This window comes from Trachurus trachurus, assembly GCF_905171665.1.
Source record: "Trachurus trachurus genome assembly, chromosome: 14".
NCBI lineage: Eukaryota > Metazoa > Chordata > Actinopteri > Carangiformes > Carangidae > Trachurus > Trachurus trachurus.
The window spans coordinates 5,150,362-5,173,184 of NC_139903.1; the positions used below are offsets into that span (position 1 = coordinate 5,150,362).

General features: G+C 40.8%; 2 protein-coding genes across 2 annotated transcripts; one reads left to right on the forward strand and one right to left on the reverse strand.

The window, feature by feature from the left end:
* Positions 1 to 626: 626 nt before the first annotated feature.
* Positions 627 to 2,578, forward strand: cdkn2aipnl (CDKN2A interacting protein N-terminal like). Its single transcript, XM_083986694.1, has 3 exons — positions 627 to 847; positions 2,014 to 2,119; positions 2,216 to 2,578. Exons 1-3 carry the CDS (start codon positions 636 to 638, stop codon positions 2,222 to 2,224), a joined length of 327 nt encoding a protein of 108 aa, XP_083842820.1. The 5' UTR covers positions 627 to 635; the 3' UTR covers positions 2,225 to 2,578.
* A 506-nt stretch (positions 2,579 to 3,084) lies between these two features.
* Positions 3,085 to 14,955, reverse strand: ube2b (ubiquitin-conjugating enzyme E2B (RAD6 homolog)). Its single transcript, XM_083986789.1, has 6 exons — positions 14,751 to 14,955; positions 10,869 to 10,949; positions 10,044 to 10,069; positions 8,418 to 8,507; positions 7,688 to 7,776; positions 3,085 to 5,004 (listed from the first exon to the last, which is right to left on the reverse strand). The coding sequence occupies exons 1-6, from the start codon at positions 14,792 to 14,794 to the stop codon at positions 4,876 to 4,878; spliced, it is 459 nt and encodes a 152-aa protein (XP_083842915.1). The 5' UTR covers positions 14,795 to 14,955; the 3' UTR covers positions 3,085 to 4,875.
* Positions 14,956 to 22,823: the final 7,868 nt, after the last annotated feature.

Consider the following 22,823-nt stretch of genomic DNA (forward strand, 5'->3'; position numbering starts at 1 on the left):
TTTTAAAAGTAACGTTCCCAACACTGCCTAATATATATTTATGTATCAAACACTATCAGCAAAGCTACATTTTTCTCACTATTTAGACTTTGTATAAACTATACTGCACTAATACATTTAAAGAGGAACTATGCAGGATTACATTATGCTACATTTGTTAATGAAACAGCTTCAGAGTACTAGTGCTGGTTAAATAACAGACTTGTAACTTGTTCCAGGGAGAATGGAGGCTCTCTGCCTTCCACCTAGCAACACAAACGCGGCCCGTAACCTGTAATCTCTTGTTTGTGACAGATTAGACTACACAAATATACACATAACGTTATGTACCACTCTATGGATTGATTTCTCGTCGGCTTCGTTGAAAACAAATGCACATGGAGGAGAGGAGGGTTAGCAACACAGAGAAGAGACCAGACTTGTATAGTATTATTATTATTAGTTCCCCTTTAAAAAGGTTAATTCCCTAATAATGTTTCTGTCAGTGTCTGTTGTAATTCTCACCTCCACCACCAAGCGGCGCTGCTGAAAACACGGTGGCGCTGAAAATCAACGTCGAGCTCCTCTCTCTTCGAAAACAAAACAGGAAGTCGCCTTCGTTGACTGACTCTGTGTAGCCTAGCAGAAGAAGCAAGATGTCTGCCCTGGACGTGGAGGACTTTCTCCAACAGAACCGAGCCCTGGCCGACCAGGTGGAGACGTTTCGCGGCTACTGGGAGAGCGACAAGCACTGGGAGGCGCGGAGGGAGTTCATCCTGCGGAACATCAACGAGTACGACTTCGAGCAGCTGGACCACCTGCTGGCTCTGTCCATGGTGTGGGCCAACAACGTCTTCATGGGCTGTCGGTGCGTGGACACGACGTGTTTTTAATTTAACCACTTTAAAACAAGCTATCTACCTTCTTCTTTTTATTTTTCCTTGTGTGTCTTGAGCGGGAGATATTATCACAAACCCGCTCCCCGGTTAAAGCTCCTCAGTTCGGGATCAGAGTAACTTAGCAACAACAAACCGCTCGGCTTTGTTGACACTGTTTAACTTTACTAGCCGTGATACATTAAAACCAAATCTAATCGACTTGTTCTCACAATCAAAGTCCATATTATTCATAGAGTTAATCACTTTTATTTGGTTTTAGTTCAAACAAGTCGCTAAAACGGTTTGACTTCACTTGACGCGGTTTGTTCGGTAGTTGTGTGGCTTCTTCTGCTTCTTCTTCACCTGACGCTCACAACGCTCCACACGCCGCGCTCACTACCGCCCCCTGCGGCCGCACAGCGCTTAGCGGCCTTTACCTAGAAGTGCAGCTGCAGTACATGTACATTCTGTCTTGTTTCCAAAATCAAAGTCATAGATAGATAGATAGATAGATAGATAGATAGATAGATAGATAGATAATAAACTTTATTGATCTCTTGGGGAAATCCCTTTTGGTTCCAGTTGCAGCAACATATGATTGAAGAAAAAAGGGAAAGAATACGCACAAACAACAAAAAACACAGTGTGAGATGTGGATTCATAAAGTGTCATAACACATAATAGTAATAGTAATTAGTAACAATATTGTAATGTATTATTTCTGTAAATGCACACATAGATACTACTGTTATTACAATAATCAAAGCAACCAGCTCTTTTTTTGAAGTCAGATTCATCGTTGGTTTTTAAAATAACTTGACTGAGTTTCTTTTTTTCTGGAGGAACCTTAGATTTGAATTATTTTTTATAGATTTGTGAGCAAAAACATTTCAGTCCTCTCTGGTGGACAAATAGAAACAAACCCTGTACTGAAAACTCCCAATAACATTTTGACATCTTCTCTGATATTTCCTCTTACAATGGCCTGCAAACATACACAGTGACGAGGATTCAGTAACACATATTTACTTTTATTTTTTATGTTGTACTCATTGGTCACAATGCTACATCCTATTAGAAATAAATACGGTAATATGGACCACAGAGATGAATGAAAGATGTTAACTAACTGTGGGTAACTTTGCACTGGTGGCAGGTACAGCACCGAGCTCCTGGACAAAGTGAAGGAAATGGCTGAAGGCATCGTGGTGGTGGACGCACCGGTCTTCAAGACAAGAGACGAGATTATGAAGAAGCAACAGGTGCGACTGTCAACACACACTCAAACTCACACACATACACACAACACACACACAAACGGATACAAATTCTTCATGTATCTCTCTCTTGTGCCACAGGGTCGATGACCGGCTCGGTTGTGTCGTCTCCTCTGGTTGTATCGGATCACAACTGATGGACTGAGCTGCTACACACAGGCTGAGCTTGTAACACGTCAGACCACAACTCTGTGGGTTTTTTAAATGTCTTATGTTGTTTACGTGAGTGTGAACATATGATTTTTTTGTTTTTTAATGAAACACAAAGACTGGGTTTTTAGGATATTAACTGTACAGAGACATTATGATGTCACGGCTTCACTGCTCATCGGTCTCTAAATTGTTGTTTTACAGTTTTTTAAAGTGTTACCATTGATTTTATACAGTTCAGATTCAAGATAACATTGGATCTTGTCCTCATCTTTCTGTGTGGAGAATAAATTAGTCACGTTTTCTTCTCTAAAGATCCTAGTTTGTCTTTTTCCTCTCAGAATGATATAATGATTCATGGTTTGGTTCAAGAATGATTAAGGATGTAATTTTTTTCTCCTGTCATCATGTCACACATTTCAAATAAATGGTAAATCGAACAACAAGGCTGCGGGGTGAAAAGCAGAGTACTGGCTTTAAAAGCAGTCAGTCGACCTATAAAAACAAATCAGTACTCGTCATCTGTCATATTTACAGTTATATTATCGTTTTTACTGCCAAGGACAATATGAGCAAATCTGATGACAACTTGCATCTAAATCAAAAATAAAATGTGTTTCTTCTCCATTCAGATGATTTCTGAAGTCGGATGGTGATGTCATGATGAAATATCATTTACACATGAGAACAAAAGCTGTTTCAAAGTCTGAAAAATGTGTTTTATTATGTTTATACAGCATATTGTTATAAGTATACATTTTCTTGTTTAATTCACAAAATTTTTTATAACATATCCCTTCTGCTTATTAGGTGAAATAAGTCACTAACCACAATATGACCTTTTACTGTCTCAGAAAAGAGGAGCTTATATGCACTTTATGATGACTGTCTTCCATTGATTATTGATTTGGAGTTGGGCAGGATTAAGTCATGACTTTTTATACTCAAGTGGTCTTTTCGTTTGGGTATCACATAACAAACAAAACATGAGACAAATGCAGGCGATGAAACCAACTTTGGGAAAAACTGTTGAAGCACGGTTTGAACTGCAAGCGAGTGTGGTCGTCTCTTCGGTGATCTGCTCTGTCGATCCTCCAACCGCTCTCATTTAAAACACAAAAGAAATAAAATTAAAATAAAAAGTATACATATGCAATGACAGCACTGCTTTTATCCTATGCTTGCTTGTTAATTCATATGTCAGCTGTGTCATTTCAAGAGAAGGATCAAAAGCACCGACGTCACTCGGGCCGACACACGTCACCGGCGGCGACAAAGCGCTCCCAAGTCATTCACGTCGCGTGAAAACCACGTGGGAGAGGAGCGAGCGTGGGATGAACTGTGTGGAGAGGAAGCGGAGAACAGATCCAACTCTAGTTTTTTAACCACACTCCTGCATTTTCCTTCATTTTTTTTATAACTTAAATTACAAAACTGATGACTAATACATGCGAACATGATGTAAAAGTAAAAACCAACACATTGATTTTCATCAACTTCCTGCTCATTCTAGCTCCCTTACAACTTCACAGATTTTCTCTTTATTTTAGCCATAAATGAACTATGACAATACAAAGTTGAATTCCTCATCTCATGGGCTCATTATGAAAAAAAATCAGCTGACATAAGGAAGATGAAATATTGATTGAAATGAATCCAGTAGTTCCTTCTGTCAGCTGAGATTCCCACAGCTTTTTCCCCCCACTAACCCTGATTTCCATTTTGGCATCTGCAGCCCAACCTTGTTCTGTCTCGTCCTAATGTTAATATTTACTTTCTCATAACACTCCCTTTCCAACATCTATCATCTTTTACCTTGGAGGAGAGGAAATTATTAAAAAAATAAAATAAAATGAAAAAAGAAAGAAAGATCTTGGCAAGTTGGCGAGCCGCGGAGTCATGATTCATCAGTGCAAGGGAGACTTGGCGCTGTTACAGCCTGTGACGTCTGTGAGCCCAAAACCTACAGTGTCTTAAAATACCAGAGATATGCAGGAGCAGGTCAGGTTTTCATCTGAAACTCTGAAAAGGCTTTTCTTCTTTCTTTTTTTCTTTTTGTGGGTTCTTCTGTGACTTTCAAAACACGCTGATTTGGTCATCAACCTGCCCTTTGCAAACAGTCGAGATGTGCACACCAGCAGACGTTACAAAAATAAAATAAAATAAAAAATTCAAAAGGAAAAAAAAAAAGGAAAGAAAAATAATCTGTAAAACTCAAACACTAACAGTCCAACCAAATCCAACCAAACAAAGATATATTACAAATTCTGTTAGCAATAACTTATTTCACATCATGCAATAAAAAAAGTAAAATTAAGGACAAGAAACAAATAAAAAGATTGATTTCCCTCCCTCCCTCCCTCCTTTTCCTCTAATGTATTGGCAAGCAAGTTAATGTCCATTCTGGTTCGGTTGTTCTCTGGATGTTTCTGCTTTTTTTTTTTCAGGGTGGCACTTGAGTTCTTCTGATATAGTTGCTGTTTTTTTTTTTCTTCTTCATCTTGATGAGGTAAAAAATGAGAGACAGAAGTACTGGGATAATGAAGAGAGGATGATGGAGAGGAAGGGGTGGAGAGGAGAGCGAGAGAAGCTCAGACGTCGACCCAGCTCTGCTCCACGATGGCCGTCACCCTCTTCTCGTACTCCCTCTTGTTTTCCTGATAGAGCTGTGCAGCCTGACTGTTGGCCGGACTGTTGGGGTTTGGCTCGTCCAGCAACGACTGTGGAGCAGAACGAGGCGTGGTGATGATGATTAAGAAAATATCCACAGAGACTTATTGGCCTTAAAATACCAGAACAGACTCTCTAAATGAGAATAATGTAACATGTACAAATAGCCCTAGAAAAACATTAAGATACCACTTCAAAATGATCAGCTTCTCTGGTTTTACTATTTATAGGTGTGTTAAATGAACACTTCTGTTTTATTCTATAAACTATTGAGAGCATTTCTCCAAAATTTGAATTAAAAATATTGTCATTTAGAGCTTTTATTAGAAGAAAATGATTCATTAGCAGAAAATGACAACTGGTCAAAGTAACGTTTTCAGACCTCGAATAATAATGCAAAAAAACAAGTTCATATTCATTTTTAAACAACAAAACACAATTTGTAAAACTTGGGAAGAGTTCAGAAATCAACATTGATGGAATAAAATCAAAGTCTTCCTCATTAAATATGTTTTGGTTCAGGTGATAAGCTAATCAGTGCTTCATTAAGTAGAATGCGATGTGCTTCTGTTTAAATTCAATAGACAGTGGAATTGAATAGCTGCCATACTGTACATGTAGAGATGCTGATTTAAGAAAAACTTTGAAGTGGTCTCTTAATTTTTTTCCCCAATATACACATACCAAATTAATGTGAAGATACAGATCTACACAAACGCTAATTTACTAATTTCTCATTCTTTGATCTTTTTCGCTTTGGAACAATAAATATTGGTTGATTGCACATGAATTTTCATCTACACACTGCTCATCCATGCAGGGTCATGGAGGGACTGACACAGGGCGAGGTCGGGGTACATCCTGAACAGGTCGCCAGTCTATCACATTCCTGCACTATGGGCAATTTAGAGTCACCAATCGACTTAGGGCTCCAGACTGCCCCTAAATGGAGGCATTTTGCCCCTTAAATTTGAGACAGTGCAAGTAAGTGCATGTGCAACCAGTAAATTTGCTGGGGTTGTTTTTGTTTGTTTGTTTTAACATTGGTAAAACATGGAAGGGGCGACTCAAAGACTCTGGAATCTGCCATATCAGGTGGCAGACCAATAGGGGTGGGGGAAAAAATCGATTCATGTAAGAATCGAGATTCTTATTTTCTAAGATTCTGAATCGATTCATAATCTTCAAAAATCGATTTTTTATAAATTTTCCTCCGTCTCAATACGCGCCCTCACAGCGCCGTACACAGCACTGCAGCACGCCATGGCGCTAAAAGACACTCGTTAACCGCCTACAAACGTTAACTGATCTGATTTAAATGCTCTATTGAATGTCTGTGACTAGGCTTGTGTACATCAGCAACCGACCCTCTATTGGGGAGAGAGGACGATCGCTGTTTTTCTTCTCTTTTTTTTTTGCCGTTAAACACACATGCGCCCCGGCTGAGCAGCCACATCCACTGCGCTCTGGATCAGCTGATCGGTGCTCAGGTGACGTTAGATCTTCACTTTTTTAAACTCATACAAAGTGCAGCCAAACAGCAGGCTGAAGAGAGAGGACCAGCAGCAGCAGCAGCAGCAGCTCCTCTGTGGCGCTGCAGAGTCAGACAGGCTGCAGGTGAGCTGGCGTGAGAGCGGAGTGCCGTCTTTTTTTTTTTTTTTAGCAGCACCTTTGTTACAGGTGATACATGTCTATGTGCATGTGCATGAGAACTGATCTTGAATCGAATAGACACCCAAATACTCACATCCCTTCAGTCCAGGCTTTTGAAAAGAGAGTAGCCTATAAAATCAGCTTCATGTAGCAGTTTACTTTAAAATGGTTTTAATATATTGCTGCTGAATAAATCTGAAACATGTGATGTGCATTTTTGGGGGGGGGGGAATATGGCTTCTGATATAATAGTCTGTAGACATCATCATCATTCAACTTTTTCACATGGTCTGGTGTTAATAAAGCAAACTAAAAATCGCAAAAATAAAATCAAGAATCGGTTGAATCAAATTGATTTGTGAATCGAATCGGTTGAATCGGAAATCGATTTTGAATCGAATCGTGACCCTAAAAATCGGAATCGAATCGAATCGTGAGCCACCCAAAGATTCACATCCCTACAGACCAATGTGTGTGAGGATTAGCCTCGTAAACCAGCCTCTCGCGGAAATGCATTTCATTTCATTTCTCAGGAGAGTCTGGCCTCATTCCCCCTGTAAGCGTTTGGGGTGGGCGGGAGCAGGGCGGGAGTAGTAGCGTTGACAGACAATCCCATTCAGCCAATCAGCAAGTTGGTGTAGTGACGGGGCTTTGCACCAGTCGGTCCCCGATTGGCCAACGTGCTGTGTCAATCACAGCGGCGACGCTGATTGGCTCGGCCTTCTGAGGGTTTCAGGCCAAACGCTTACAGCGGGGATGAGATTCAGACTCTCCGTCGAAATGAAATGAAATGCATTTTCGCAAGAGGCTGGTTTACGAGGCTATGTGAGGATCATAAATGAAAAGGAAATGTGAATATTTGCCTTGCAAGTCAATTTACGGTGTGTGCCCCTCTAAATTTTCTGCTGGCGTACCAAAATTTTAAGTTAGGGTAAAACAAATGTTAGTCTGAAGCCCTGATCTATGTATTTATATCACTCTGGTGCATTCATCAATATCAACATGTCAAATACACATAAAACACGAAGAAAAGTGAGAGTTTCAGCTGTGTTTCGTGTGAAGGAAGTCAAACCAACCGACCTGGATGGAGGTGAGTATGGACGACACATCATACGTGGGGCTCCAGCGATTCTGGAGGATGTCTAAACATATACTGCCATCTGCGTAAACTGGAAAACACAACAACACAGAGCAGACATCAGCATCACAACACAACACAACACATAAGCATCACTGAGATTATTCTCCTCATGTTTAGCAAAAGACTGAATGTAAAATCCTCCAGCAAACAGATGGGGAAGATGAATAAGGATTTGCTGCATTAACAAAGAAAAAAAAAACACTGCTGCAAGTCCACAGTAAATATAAAAAGGTGCTTATGATGGAGCAGCATCAGCAAATACAAACATATTATATAACTCACAGCCAAACACAACTTGTATACAGACAATCAGAAAATGCAAAATTGCTTCCTCCCTTCCTCCCTCTGCACACACACACATAAAATCTGGTGAGTACACAGCCAGTGTGATGTAATCGACTAAATTTTTATTTCTCTGTGGACTGGGAGAGGGGATGAATGGGAGGAAACAACTTCAATGAGGAGGAAAGGAGCGTCGTCGGAGCGTCGAGATAAAGGAGGCACAAAGTGTGCTGCTGCATCCACGGTTCGATAAACAGAAAACTGCGGACGTCGCTTATGAATAAACCAAGTTTGTTGAGACGTTTTGTTCCATTTCCACATGCCTGGTTTTAAGTCAGTGACCGAGTGCACCCAGGCTGAGTGGGTGTGAGCGCTGGTGTCACTTACCATTTGGGTGAAACATTCTGGATACAAAGCGAACTGTAGGAGGCTTGTTTGGGTACTCCTCTGAAAACTCTATCAGCAGCTTAAATGTTCCTGCAGTGACAAGAGAGAGGGGGGGAGAAAGGGGGTGAGGAGGGAAAGAGAGAGAGAGGTGGGGAAGGGGGGGGTACAGGTGTGAAGGATCGAGGAGGTCGGACAAAAGCGAGAGAAACAATTACGTTACTAAAAATAGCAGCAGCAGCTCGAGTAGAAAGAGAGAAACTAATCCCTCACTGAGGTGCAGATGTCGACTGCAGGCGAGAAGAAAGAAGGAGAAAAAGGAGGGAGATGACCGACGAGGGAATACTAGAAACGCTGAGTCAGCACTTCTACTTTGTGCAAGACGAGCAGAGAAAGTGAGTGTGCGTACATGTGTGTCATTTGTATTGTGTGTGTTACAGTGCAGCACTACAAGCTTGTTTCCATCTGGACGCGTCTAATGAGTGTTCAGCTTCCTGATCAGCTGCACTGATGTCAGTGGATTCATTAATGAAATCAATAAATGTATAAATGATTAATAACTGATTGATTCATTAATAACTGACTGATTCATGCAGGTCAGGGTTAAAACCAAGAGATGACCCACACACAGTCATAACAGCATCAACTATGAATGAATGAAACTGAATAATAATGTGTGCACTTTTGTATTGCTTAGTTAACATCATCAAACACCTTGTATTAAATTTTGGTATAAAACTTGTTTTTTGGTGATATTTTTGCAAACAAACATTTTAATTGTATTTATAAACTACATACCATGAGTATTCATGTGTTATAAATGAAGAATTCAGTATTTATTAATGCTTAATATTGTAAAGTGTTACCCAAAAGTGTTGCAAAAATATCACATACTTAAAGTGTTACCTGGTTTGTTGTGTTATATATTGTATGTTATTGTCCTACAAACTTATTTTGTTACATGTATTAATAATGGGCAGGCTGCCATTCAAAAAAAGAGGCTTGTTCTGATTGTCTGACATGTCCATGGCATTATTTTTGGAATATTTTATGTGAATTTTCCTCAAATTGCCACTATGTTTTTATTATTATCTATTACCATTAATATCAAATTGACTACGGTAAATCAAACAGTACCCATGTTCTGATGGATCGATTTACACAAATCAAAACATGGCTGCAAATTAATGCACCAGAATAAAAGCTACCAACTTCTTTCACCCTGAACCACCAAAATCAAATCAGTTTGTTCTTGAACATTTTTTAAAGAAATCCTCTCACAGTGCTACTGAGATATCATATTTATGAGAATGGGACGTACAACCAGAGAATATAAAGTCTGCGGTCGAGGCTGTCAGCAGCACAGTGTCCTAATAATTTGATCTCCATTGTATCTTTCTGAAAATTTTCTATTTATGGGCACAGAGATGTTTCTGAGTGTGTGATTTTCTGCTCCGTCATATTGATTGCTTGGGTGTGTGTGTGTGTATGATCCTCCACCAGACTTTTCATGTTTTTACAACGCACTGCCCAGAAGGCAGTAACAGATGGATTTAATAACACAACTCTGCCATAATAATAACAGTGCAGGAGAAAACTTAGATCAAATCCAGATCTTGAATAACTTACCATCTTCAAATGGCGTTCCCACAGGCCTGCAGATGGTCGTGAGAGAGAAAGAGAGTGAGAGAGAAATAAAATTATTTCCAAATTCCATAAAATCCCCCAAGTGCTACCAAGACGGCCACTGAAGACACCTGAGTCTGTATTTACTCAGCTCCCCACATTCACAGTCTGTGTAAAGGGGCCAATTAAAACAGCTGACTTCATGTTTTACATTTCTCACAGCTTTCACTCTGACTTTGAATTAGGTGAGGAACTATTAACAAGTCTATTTTTACTTTAATCCAAAGTGTTATTCCCTGGTTTGCTTTTGTTACACCTTGTTGCTTCTGAGTTGAGTTTTTTTAGATGACTTTCAGCTTTCCAATTTTCTTGTGTTTCGTATGTTTTATTACTTTTGAATTTCGTGCCGCTGTTGCGTCTCACTTTAATAAAACCATGTCCCTTCTTGTTTTTTTTTTGTCATGATTCATGCTCCTTTCAAATTGGACATGTCTATGAGAGGTCACTCTTTTGGTTTGGTTTGCTCTTATCTATTTCTTCCATTCCTTCCTTTTCTCATCTTCTGCCATCCACATCCAGCGTCTCCCTGGCCGCTCTTCCATCAAACTCCCCCCCCGCTGAGTCTCAATATGCTGGTTTTCCTGACTGTGCCACAATCAGGACGACTGTGATCAGAAATATATATTTTTTTTTGCAAATGTGTGAGAACGAAAATGCAACTGCGTGTTTTTTTTGTTTTTTTTTCAACAAGGGAACCTGTGCATCACAATCGCAGTGGCACACAGTAGAGAGACGTCAGGGCGGTGTTGGATTTAGAGCATGACTCACCCAAAAATAACAGCGTTCCAAAGCATGATGTTGTTCTCTGACGGCGCTCCGCTCACGCCGGTGGGAGGATCTTCTTGAAGTCTGGATCAGACGGAGAGAAAGAGGAGAGAAAGAGAGATGGTAAGAGAAACACAAAGCAGAGAAGAAAAGGACAGCAGAGGAGAGAGAGAGAGAGGAGGATGGGTGAGGGAGGGCATGAGGATTTTAATTAACACCTAGACTGCAGAGTAATTATCAGCCAAAAAAAAGAAACACAAAGTGCCGTATCAACTTGACAGTCAGGCTTGCAGGATCAAGTGCACTGTGTCCATCCTGCTGTCACATGTCAGGTTAACATACAACACTATTAACATTAACACTCATCTGAAACACTAATGCTGCGAAGCCCTTTAACCAACCAGTCGACCTTCACCTGAAATGACTTCGATTAATGTCTTCATGAGCAGCATTTATATTTAAAGAAGAGGCTGCCTGCCTGATGTTCTTCTTTCAATCAATACTCTATCGACACACTGAGGAACACTTCATTAAAGTTTGGGAGACGTGCACAGTGTTGGCAATGTTTTATTATATTTGCTACAACGCTGGTCTGACAAAAATCATCCTGAAATTTTTGTTGTCGCTCGCTAAAGTGGGTTCGAAAACGAAAACTGTTGTGGCTCGACTGTGAACGCCCCCTGATGGAAACGTCTGCATCAACTGTGACCTTCAGCCAAAAAGAAATGTCACCACCTACAGAGAGTCAGAAGTCAAACATCATGAAGTGATTACATGTTTTTGTGTTCTGATAATTGATTATCTGTTAAAATGTAGCTGTGTTTGTGTCCACGGCTGTCCAGTGTCCACTAATGATTATTTAATGTGTCTGAGGAAAAAGTCCAAATTACATGTTTTGGATGACCAGCAGTTCAAATCCTGCATGTTTTTAGCAATTAATGAAAAACAAAATAGAAAGATGAAAAATCCTTTAACCTATTTGTGTGATTAATCACCAACTGATAAACAAAATACTTCTCATCTACTTAAAAGTAAAATAGTTGCTTCTAGGTTTACCCATTTTCTAAAAATAGAAAATCCAGATACCTGACACAAGTATTAGTCTTTCATAAATAACCAGAGCTGGATTTATCATTAATGTGAATAATCATTAGCTTCAGTCCCGCAAAAGACAATAACAACAAAAAGATTCCCCAGGTCTGTTTTAGTGTGCAGTGCAAATATGGCAGAGCAACAACTGCCTAGCAACAAAGACGTCAACAAATCAGAAACACAGCCGAAGCTGCAGGTCAACATTTTACAGTAATGAAGTTTCCGACAGCCACCAGGGGGGTTGTGCCAAATAATGGATTTAAACAACAGCTTATATAAATTTTTAAAAAACGGTTTCCTAGTGGACTGACCTCTCATGACAAAGTGTGGGAACTGTGTAAGGAAACTATTATTTTCTTTGCCAGGTCTCTATTGTGTCACGTTACAGGAGTCCTGCTTCAGATCACCGACCCATGATGGAGGCAAAGTTCAGAGTCACCACACGACTATTCTGGCCTGCAATACGAAGCCTGGTGAAAGAGCCGGTTTAATAAGAGCTTACAGCTATAAAACAAGGCAGGCTGATTTGTGTATCTGTGTGTGTGTCTGTCTGTGTGTGTGTGTCTGTGTGTAGATCCATGTCTAAGTCCCGAGCTGCAGACAGACCCACTGCAATTAACCTCATTTACCGTAATCTGCCTGAGCTCTCTGCTGGTAGACTGATGCTCCACTCGACTTCCTCACAACAAAGACTGATAGTTACTTTATTTTTTTTTTTTACTTGGATACCAGGGATTATACTGACCACCAGTCTGCAGGCGGCAGATTAGGAGACACACAGGGCAGCAAGATGTCTTGACTGAGAGAGGAGGAGGAGACCTTTCAGTGGTTTTGGATAGATTATTGGGACATAATTGGCAATTATTTTGATAATTGATGAGTCTTACGAAACAAAAACAAGCACCAACCACTCTTTGGCTGCAGCTTTGTGTCTCCTTGTGTAATATCTTTGCGGGAAAAAGTAGTTTATTTGTGTTTTTGACTATTAGGCAGACGAAACAAGACATTTAAAGACAACACCTTGGGTCTCTGGGATAGACAAACTAGAAACTGATGTACATATAATGACTTGTCTGACTTGTCAACTATGGTCACAGGTTGAGAAACAGAGCCTCAAACGATGCTAAATTGACTTTCTGGTTAAAATGCTGCTGCTTTAATTTCTCAGTGTCACAGTCAGACCGGGCAAAAAACTGCTGTAAAATATTATCGAGCTGAATTCCCACCATATTCTACTGAATAGATAGAAAGTGAAGGTTGCTCATTTCACAATGTCATATCGCTTCTAAAAATACATTTGGAGAAGAAATGAAAGTCATGCTTTACTGAGTAAAAAAAACCCTGACAACATTATTGACCAAGAAAAAGGGCGATGGTTTTTACAACAGGACTGAAAAGAATAGAAACACACACTGACTTTTTCCTTTCTCTGCACCTCAGCGGCAAAGGCAAAACATCACACTAATGTGTCGTTGTTGTTCAATCAGTGTCATAGCTCAGTTTCTAGACACGTACTGTGCAAATAATTTGACTTGCAGATCAACCAAAAGCACATTAGGCGATATCATGCAGGGCCGAGTTCAGTCGGACAGCCCTGGCGTGGACGCACACATACACACACTGATCCAGGAATGTGCCATTGTGTTTTTTTTTGTTTTCCCCCCCCCTGCCTCAGTGTGTTACACTTTACCACCTGGGGACTGGCACAGCAGAGTAGAGTTACAGTGACACCTTATCCCCCCCCCGGTTCAACGGCTGTTCTTTAGTGGAATAGCTTAGCATCTTTTTTTTTTCCACTGACAGGTGTGTGTGTATGTGAATAACACACACAAACACACCTACTGTGGGATACCATATGGAGCAAGGCAACAGATTGGAGATAGCAGGTATTACACGCAGCACCCCCCCTCTTTGCCAGGTGTGATTTCCCCCAGGAGCCCTGAACATGTTTTTCTCTTCCTCAGAGCATAAGTCTGATATTATAATTTACATGGGAACAATGTATGGATCGATTATCTACACTAATACAGCCATGTGCACATACTGTATTTAGCCATCCTGAACACTGAGATAAGACCAAGACCACTCACTCACTCCTGTGTTGAGTTGTGCAACACCTGCAAGCCACGTTGTTGCCAAAGGGGGGGGACTGGGACCAGTATGTGCAGCTGGCTGACTGGTTCAATATTAGAGCTATTTATTTAAGCACAATAATAATATGAACTCACACTCGCTTTGCAACAACCACAACAACAGACTGACCCAAATCATTATAATAAACACAGACAGATTTATTTATCATCGGATCTGAGGCCAGTTCAGCCAAGACAAAGGTTTTTTCTTTCTTTCTTTTTTTTGTGCTGGTTGTCTTTTGTTTGTTCAGTCAGATATCATCCACCTCGGGTAAACCCAGCTCCCTGAAACTGCAGCTACCCGTCAAATAAACAAACACACACGTAAACAGGGGCAGTAATGTGACAAAAAAAAAGGCTAACGTTATCCCCTGGGTACGAAACACTGCATAAAGCGAAACTGTTATCATAAAATAAAACCCTTAAATGTCATATAAAACACGTGTCAGTCCCACATACGCCAGATACCGATACAAACATGTATAATAACAAGTTTATATCACAATAACGCCAGTGTAGCCGCGTATACAATAAGCTTTACACACACACTCACAGCAGTTGACGCTAAGCTAAAACGAGCTAAGCTAAGCTAACGCCGCTAGCTCCACACAAACACACAAACACATTCACTGACACAAACAACAGACCCGCGGTAGCCTACCTTTTAAAATCTCTCATAAGCCGTCTCCTCGCCGGGGTTGACATTATTATTGAGGGTTTTTTTTTTTTTTTTCCTTTAACCCAGGACCATAAACCGAACACGATCCGAAACCAAACACGGTGTTTCTTCTTCCGCTTGAAGCCCCTTTTCTTCTTCTTCTCCCAAAACAACTGGCTAGCCTGCTATTTATGGTGACGTAGGCAGCTCGCGGTGCTGGCCAGCAGAGCTACAACCAGCCCCTTCACTGTGATGCTCATCATGTAATAATAAAATATAATAAATAAATAAATAAAGTTCATTATTATAATGCTTCACCAATGAAAGTCAACTGTGTTTGTGACCTTAACAGATGTAGGTTATACTCAGTTTCATTTATCCAGGAACGACAATAGCCTACAGGATTTCAAACATCTGTCAATATCCATTGTGCCACATTATAATAGGGTTAGGGTTTGATTTTTTTTTTTTTTTAAGAATTTAGAGTGTTTATGGTTTAGTTGGGCTATGTAGCCTGAGCTTTTTTTCTTTTATCATGAAGCAATCTATAACCTACAGCCAAAGATATTCAATAAATGGTTTATAAACCGTCTTTGCTACAGCTACATGTGTAGAAGAGAACCTTATTAAAAATCACTGAAATCTTTGAAAACCACCTGTTGAACCACTTCATTGACCTTTTAAGACTTATTTAAGTCTTTTAGAAGTTAGTAACACGATTCTAGTGCTTCTTTAAGAGGTTCTGGTAATCAGTGAGGACTTTCTAGAAGCCAAGGTTGATTAGAGACTCATTAAAGCAGAAGTAGCCTAAGCGGAATATTTGTGTTAATACAAGTCTTTATCTTCCGACAGCAATCACTTATATGTGTCTGGTCTGAAAGTGTCTGGTCTGAAACAGTCACTCTGCTCTGCTGTAAGCCGCCGAGGAGAAAACTTTCCTTGTATCCTACAACTTTTATCCAATGAGGAGAGAGAACGGCATAAAGGGACGGTCCTCTCTGTGTGTGCAGCCAAGGGATGCGCGTGAATGTGGTGACGTAGGCACGAGGGCGGGGGCTGCTAACTCCAGTTGACAGAAAGTTAGCCAAAACGACCGGATCGCTTACTTCTGCTTTAAAGGGGTTTTAGGATGGGATTTTGAGGTTTTTGACAAGGTAACATGGGTGACGGTTCCCTAAAGAGGTTCCGAGAAGTTCTGGAGGTCTAGATTGATTGAAGACACATTGTTGAGGTTATACAGGTGGTTTTTAATTATTAACAATGTTCTAGTGGTCCTTTACAAGGTTCTAGTGGTCAGAGATGACTTTCTAGAGGTCTAGGTTGTAGAAGCTCAATGAATGGGTTCTACAGATTGTTTTTAGAGGTTTGTAAGATGTCCTGGTGCTCTTTGAGAGGTTCTGGTGGTCATTGTGGAGGTTCTGGGGGGTCTAGGTTGATGACACATGAGGTTCTCTGGATGGATTTTAAAGTTTATTTACAAGGCTAACTATAGCCTAATGCTCCTTTAACCTTTTAAAAACCACCCAAAGAACCTCATCAATGTGCAACCCAATGTGTCTTCAGTCAACCAGACCTCCAGAACCTCCCAGTCCCCACTGACATCCAGAACCTCTTAAATCAACCTAGGCTTCCAGAGCCTCCCCATGTGACTACCAGAACCTTCTTACTAACCTCTAGAACAATCTGTAGAACCCCTTCATTGAGCTTATACACAACCTAGACCTCTAAAGTCTTCGCTGACCACCAGAACCTTGTAAAGGACCAGCAGAACCTTGTTTATAACAACTAAAACCATCTGTAGAACCTATCTAGATCACTAGAACATCCATACTGACTACTAGAACCTTTTTAATAACATCTAAAATCTCCCGGAAGCATCTATAAACCCTCATTAATGGGCCTATAACCTATAATTACAAAGGTGCCTCTGGCCTCTGCTGTTAGTTGGACTATAGTAGCCTATTTTATTAATGCTGGAGATGGTGCCAGAGGCCAGTGTGTGTTAACTCCTCCCAACAGCTTCCTGTCACAGCAAGTCCACATATTACAGGACAATGCACAAAATATTATAGGAAGCCTTCAAAGGAACCCTGTGATGTAGGTTATTTTTTCTCACCGTGGAGCTCCCCTGCTGCCAAGCATGTAACATTCAGAACACGACGGACTCAGATCGGAGTCAAGAGCAAAAAAAAAAGTGGTCAGGACAACCCTGGTATTGTGTGAGGCCTTTGATTTTTTTTTTTAAGAAAAATGGTAATAGCAGTGATTTGAAGTAGCTAGCCTACTAGAAGCTCTAGGTGACCCTGTCCCATATTCCCTTTTATCCATGTCTGTGATATTACTAATATTTATAGTGACTTACAAAATACCTGTGAAGGATACCTGATTAAAAGAAAAAAAATCATTGCTGTAGGCTACTTACGTATATATGAGAACAAAATGGTCAACTTTGTCTGTCGTCATGGTAACAATATGATTCATTTTATGACTTCAAGAATGCACACCCAGCCAAGTGTGAGCGTCAGTGTAAACCCACCAAAAAATGAAAACAGGTTGCACAACAACTGATCTTCAGCACGCTGCTGTGTTTCATCCACCTCACCGACTCCGACGCAGCCTTTTGTTCTCTGATATCTTGTCCAAATGAAAGCAAGATAACTGCTGCAAACATTTGGTGAGGTGACTAAAGCATGGCGGGTTTTTTTTTTTATCTTGATGGGCTAACAGTGTAATTCATGTCATCCGTCTCCTGTGGGTGGGTAGGGAACAGTCTGTCTGTTTACAGGAGGATGCAGCCTGTCATCCACCTAATACAATCACCCCACTGTGACTTCTGAGCAGATGACAAGTGAAAATAAAAATTAATGTGCACCCGTCTAATAATCTACTCAGCAATAAGTGGTTTACATTTACATAATCTATTCTACATAATCCATCTGTAACTAATGTTGTCGGCCTGCATGGTCCTGCCTATGAAGTGCTTACTTCACTAGTTGATGCTTTGGTGCAACTTGAGAAAAGTGATCAGACCTTGTGTCATAAGTAAATAAAAACTATATTTAAAGAACATGTTGGAAATTGCAAAGATTGTCAATTGAAATTTTTTTAAAGCGTCATGCAAAAATATTTGTATAGACTGTAGATGCTTTTTGCAAATATTTTATTAAATTAAACCAATAACATTTAAACCACTGAAGAAAAAACACATGCCAATGATATAAGAAATCCCTCTGTTGAGAACAATTCCAAACAGGCACCCAGCAGTTTTATCATAAGAGTGGAACAGAAAAATAAAAAACAAGTGGCATTTCATACAACAGTGCATCACATTACACAAAACATAAAAGACAATACTTCTCCGGAGGCACTCGCTCGTCAAGTCAAATGTTTTTGTGCCTTTCTTTCCAATCATTTTTTCTAATGTGTGATCACAGGCCTTGTGTTTGTGTGTGTGTGTGTATGTGTGTGTGTGTGCAGCAGTGGTCCGTGGAAATTACAAATAACACGAGATAACCCTAACCATCTTGCTTTCATGCTCACACAGTTCCCTATGATTAGAACAATACTGTTAATTGAACAGCCCCCCTGCAAAGACTCAGTGTGATTATTCCTGCAGAAACAAAGAAAAAGGAAAACTCTATTTCTGTCTATTGGCTTTTTGAGAGTTTCTGTGTGTCCCTAATCTCCCCGTTACATCTTCCTGTAATTGTTTTCCTTCATGTTCTTTCATGTCATTTTATAATTTTCATGTCCATTTGTTGTTTTAATCTAGTTTCTTGTATTTCATTTCCCGTCATCGTCTCTTCTCATCTCCTGTTCTTTATTTACTTGCCTCGCAGGTTAAATTCACCTTTATAAATCAGCCGTCATGTGTTGTTGCCACCATGTGATGTGCTGATAGATAGATAGATAGATAGATAGATAGATAGATAGATAGATAGATAGATAGATAGATAGATAGATAGATAGATAGATAGATAGATAGATAGATAGATAGATAGATAGATGTAAAGACTCAGAGTTTATGAGCATCATGAGTCTTAGCACATATGAAGATGATGTCAAACTATGCAGATACATCTACATTTTAGAGCTTTTATATTGATCATTGATTTTTAAAGTGAAAATGAGAGTTTGGAGCTTTTCTTTACCGCATGTTGCCATGAACTGAATAGTATGCAGGGCTGTTGTATAGGGGAGAAAGATGATGATAATTCTAGGGGCCCAGCGCCCAGTAGGGCCCACAAAAAACCCCAGTAGTCTAGGCTAATCTTTGTATGACTGACCAGGACCGCGGAGGACAACGAGTCTGCCGCGGCCATATGACGGACGTCCGCGGCACAACACGTCAGTTAAACAGACTGTTGCTTCTTTTTTTTCAATCGTTTTTGGTCAGTGTTGTTTGATCTTTTGATCCCAGTCTCGGATGAGAGCAGAGCGGAGCAGAGCTTTGTTTTGGTACGTGATATGAGACGCGACCGGCATGATGACGTGGCGGCGCGTAACGCTCAGCGTCATCACGTAAATTAGCGGGTTGACCTGGGTCTGGCGTTCCCACTGCAAGCCGATCGGGGCCGAGCCGATTAAAGGCGATTTTAACCCGCGTCGCTTGCCGAGCCGCGTCGACCCGCGTTGACGCGGCTCGGTGCGCCTTTCCCACTGCCACCAAAAGCCGATTGTTAGCGGGTTTAAACGATAGACTGTAAAAAGAATGGACGTAGCACCCGTGACGTCACGCATTGGTTTGGGGGAGTCTGTTTTGTGCCGCTACTACGGGGGTTTTGAACTGCGCCATGTTGGATTTTACTTGCCATATTTGGAGCGGTGCGGCGGTTAGCCGGCCGAGAACCCGCCCACTGGCCTCGAAGCAGCGGTCGCCGGACCTGTCACTCAACGTTTCCATGCCCTAATTGGCCAGAATTTTAACCTAATAACAGTAAAACGGTAGAGTTTTAAAAAAATTCACCCCCCTCAGAGTGTGTGCGGGGGTAGAAACTATCGGTTGAGACCAAAAAAATAAAATGTACCAGGCTGTAAATATGTTTTTTTAAGCTGTAAAGTCGGCTATTTTAACATGGGGCTCAATTGGAGTTGCTCCCTTCTGGAGCCAGCCCCCAGTGACAGCCGAGGGGATTGCAGTTTTTTGAACGTGGAAGTGAGCTTCACTTCTCAGACCGACAACTGCCCCCTTGGTTTAAACGGGTTTTTTGACCAGTGGGAAAGGGGTATAAGAAAAAAAAAGTGGAAAAGTCAGGGGCCCACTTTAGTATTCTTTCAGGGGGCCCAGAAATCCTAGCAACGGCCCTGATAGTATGTACAAGGATTATAATGGGACAGCTGTGTTTTTATGATATTCTACGGCCCAAAAAATTCATAGATTAAAATAATGCTAATGTTACGTCAATAGAATATGTGCTAGCAATGAACATGATATCCAAGAGAGTGTAACTTTACAGAGTGATCACCTATTGGATTACACACTCTTCTGGTGAAATGACCTTATCCTTGCATTGTCTCTTCTCCTTGAGCATGTTTCTGGACTTTTGAATGACAATACAGTGTTGCAGAGATGGACTGATACTCATATCACATGTGGAGCTGGAGCAGCAGCTTTACTGCAGGGCTTCAGTGAAATCCCACTCAAAGCTGCAGCAAATATAACCGGCAATCTAATCTATCTTAATTATTCTCTTGACCAGTTCCCCGAGAGAGAGACCCGAATCCAGCTATCAATAGACACACACAGCCATGTTAGTGTTTCACTATTGTGAGAATGTAGGTCACACATAGACAAAAGAGCCTGGCTGTAGCGTCTTTTCTGGCTGCCTCATGAGCCAGGAATGAAAAGCACGTTCCTTTTTGTAATGCAAAACACATTTACATCATGTGTTGCCGTCTGGGCTCTCAAGGGGGAGGAGAAGAAGACATAAGTATTTATGGAATTTTATCACCAGTGGAAAAACTTGATTTCTATCAGCTGGGAAATAGTTTATTAAGTGAGACCGATGAGGGCCGAGAAGGTGATTGTGCATGAGGCACCGGGGTTTTAACATTTTAAAGTCTTCTTGAAGTGGTTCCAGTGTGTGTTGTGAGTGTCTGCCTGCCTGCTTCAAAGCAGAAATATGTGACCCCGTGTGTGTCTGTCAGAGGCTGGACAAAGGCCTGGATCCAGCTAAAATAGGCAGGAAGAGAGTATCACTGCTGAGATCAGGTGCTTTTAATAGAAAGGGCAGAGAAATCACCAGGATACTGAGACACACACACACACAGCGAGAGAGGCAGTGAATGGGAATGGTGTTTCTCTTTATCTCTCTCGTGTACTTTTCCATAAACCACTTGAAATGACATGTATTTTGAGATTGAAATGAAATTATTATAAATCTGTTGAAGCACTTTAATCTCTCCTGAGTCGTGTGGATCTAATGAGACTTCTACAGCTGAAATAGAAATATTTGGCCACCACGCGGGGCCTACTATAAATGTAAATCAAAATCTAAAAAAAAACATATTGGTATCTCTGATATCTCTGCTGCAAATAACATTTAAGGCTCTTCTATTGCTGCATGCATAGAGGCTCAAACTGGGCTGATATTCCACTACTGAATATCAATTATTCGTGTGCATTTTGATTTTTGCACAAATGGTCACAGCCAATCTACCCAACATGATCTATGGGTTTGAAATAATGGGTGTTACTCATCAACACAGGCTCAGTTTTAATGCAGCGAGTTTGTTTAATTAATTCTTCCCTGCAACTAAACAGTCTATAGCAATGTTAGTTTTTCTTGCAGCATTCATATTGGCTGAACCTTAATGTGCCATAATGCACGTTCCCCTCCCTCTCTCGCCCTCGCACCCTGTGGATGGAGAGGTCACTCAGGCCTTTTTACCTCTCCCATCAGTCTCACTCTAATGACCCATTAGTCTCCGCAGAAAGCAGCCGGAGGACAGCAGTCTGAGTGTTAGGGTGGGGCTGGAGCCAACATCACCGTGAACAAGACCCATCAGTGCTAATGAGGAGCGAAGCTTTAAGATGGTACGAGCTAATTGTCTCGCTACAGCTGCGATGTCTTGTTACATCTACATGGGTGATGCTGGTAATTAAATTACACAGCTGACTAGACTGAACTGGGTGAGTCGCTCTGAGCTGCTGCCTGTTGCTGCGTCTTCATCTGTGAAGGACACACGGGTTGTAGTTTTCACCGACTTTGGAGATCATCTGATTTCTTTCCTGAGGTGCTGCTGCAGTGGGACTGATATTTTAGGCTGAAGAACTATTGGATGTTACTTTGTCAAACAAATCCTCAACATGTTGGGCCTGTCATTATGACCATGTTAGCATGCTGATGTTAGCATTTCGCTCTGAGCACTAAGTGCCCAAATAGAAGCACTAATGTGGCTGCAGACTCAGTGCCTTGTTATCATGTGGGTTATCTGTTGGTGATGGAGCACACAGGATGTCTGAATCTCATTGTTCCAGTATAAAACATTTTGTGTCTGGGAGGGATAAAGAGAGAAAATGGACTTGGTCCAGACACAGTAACACAAATGCTAATGACTGTGCCCCACAGTGGATCTATTCAGCCTGGAGGCACGGGACAGATATTAAGCTGATATGTGATGCATTCACATTTCTCATTGCCAATCTCTTTAATTGGTCTGTCCAGGCTTTATTATGAGATTAAAGATTCAAACCTTATTGTCCCAAAGGAAATGTGTCTAGGACAAACAGTATACCGTATTATTGAAAACAACAACATAATAATAATAAATACTTCATGTTTCACACAACATAGCAGTATTTTTCAACCTTGGGGTCTGGACCCCATGTGGGGTCGCCTGGAATTCAAATGGGGTCGCCTGACATTTCTAGTATTTGATTAAAAAAAAATACTGATAAAAATATTTTTTAACTGATTATTCTTTATGATTGAACCACCATGCACAATCTTAAAGGTGTACAGAAAAGAAAACTGAATTTGAGCCCACTCTGGATCATACAATTAATGTGATAACTCATCTTTCAGACGATGTAGGCCAAACTTTGTGCAAAATTCTATTTTTGAGTAAATCCGG

Coding starts and splice junctions, on each gene's coding strand:
- cdkn2aipnl (XM_083986694.1), top strand. CDS start 636: ATGTCTGCCCTGGACGTGGAGGACTTTCTCCAACAGAACCGAGCCCTG. Junction 848..2,013: donor AACGTCTTCATGGGCTGTCG/GTGCGTGGACAC, acceptor CACTGGTGGCAG/GTACAGCACCGAGCTCCTGG.
- ube2b (XM_083986789.1), bottom strand. CDS start 14,794: ATGTCAACCCCGGCGAGGAGACGGCTTATGAGAGATTTTAAAAG. Junction 7,777..8,417: donor CAGAATGTTTCACCCAAATG/GTAAGTGACACC, acceptor TGTGTTTTCCAG/TTTACGCAGATGGCAGTATA. Junction 5,005..7,687: donor CCATACTCACCTCCATCCAG/GTCGGTTGGTTT, acceptor TCTGCTCCACAG/TCGTTGCTGGACGAGCCAAA.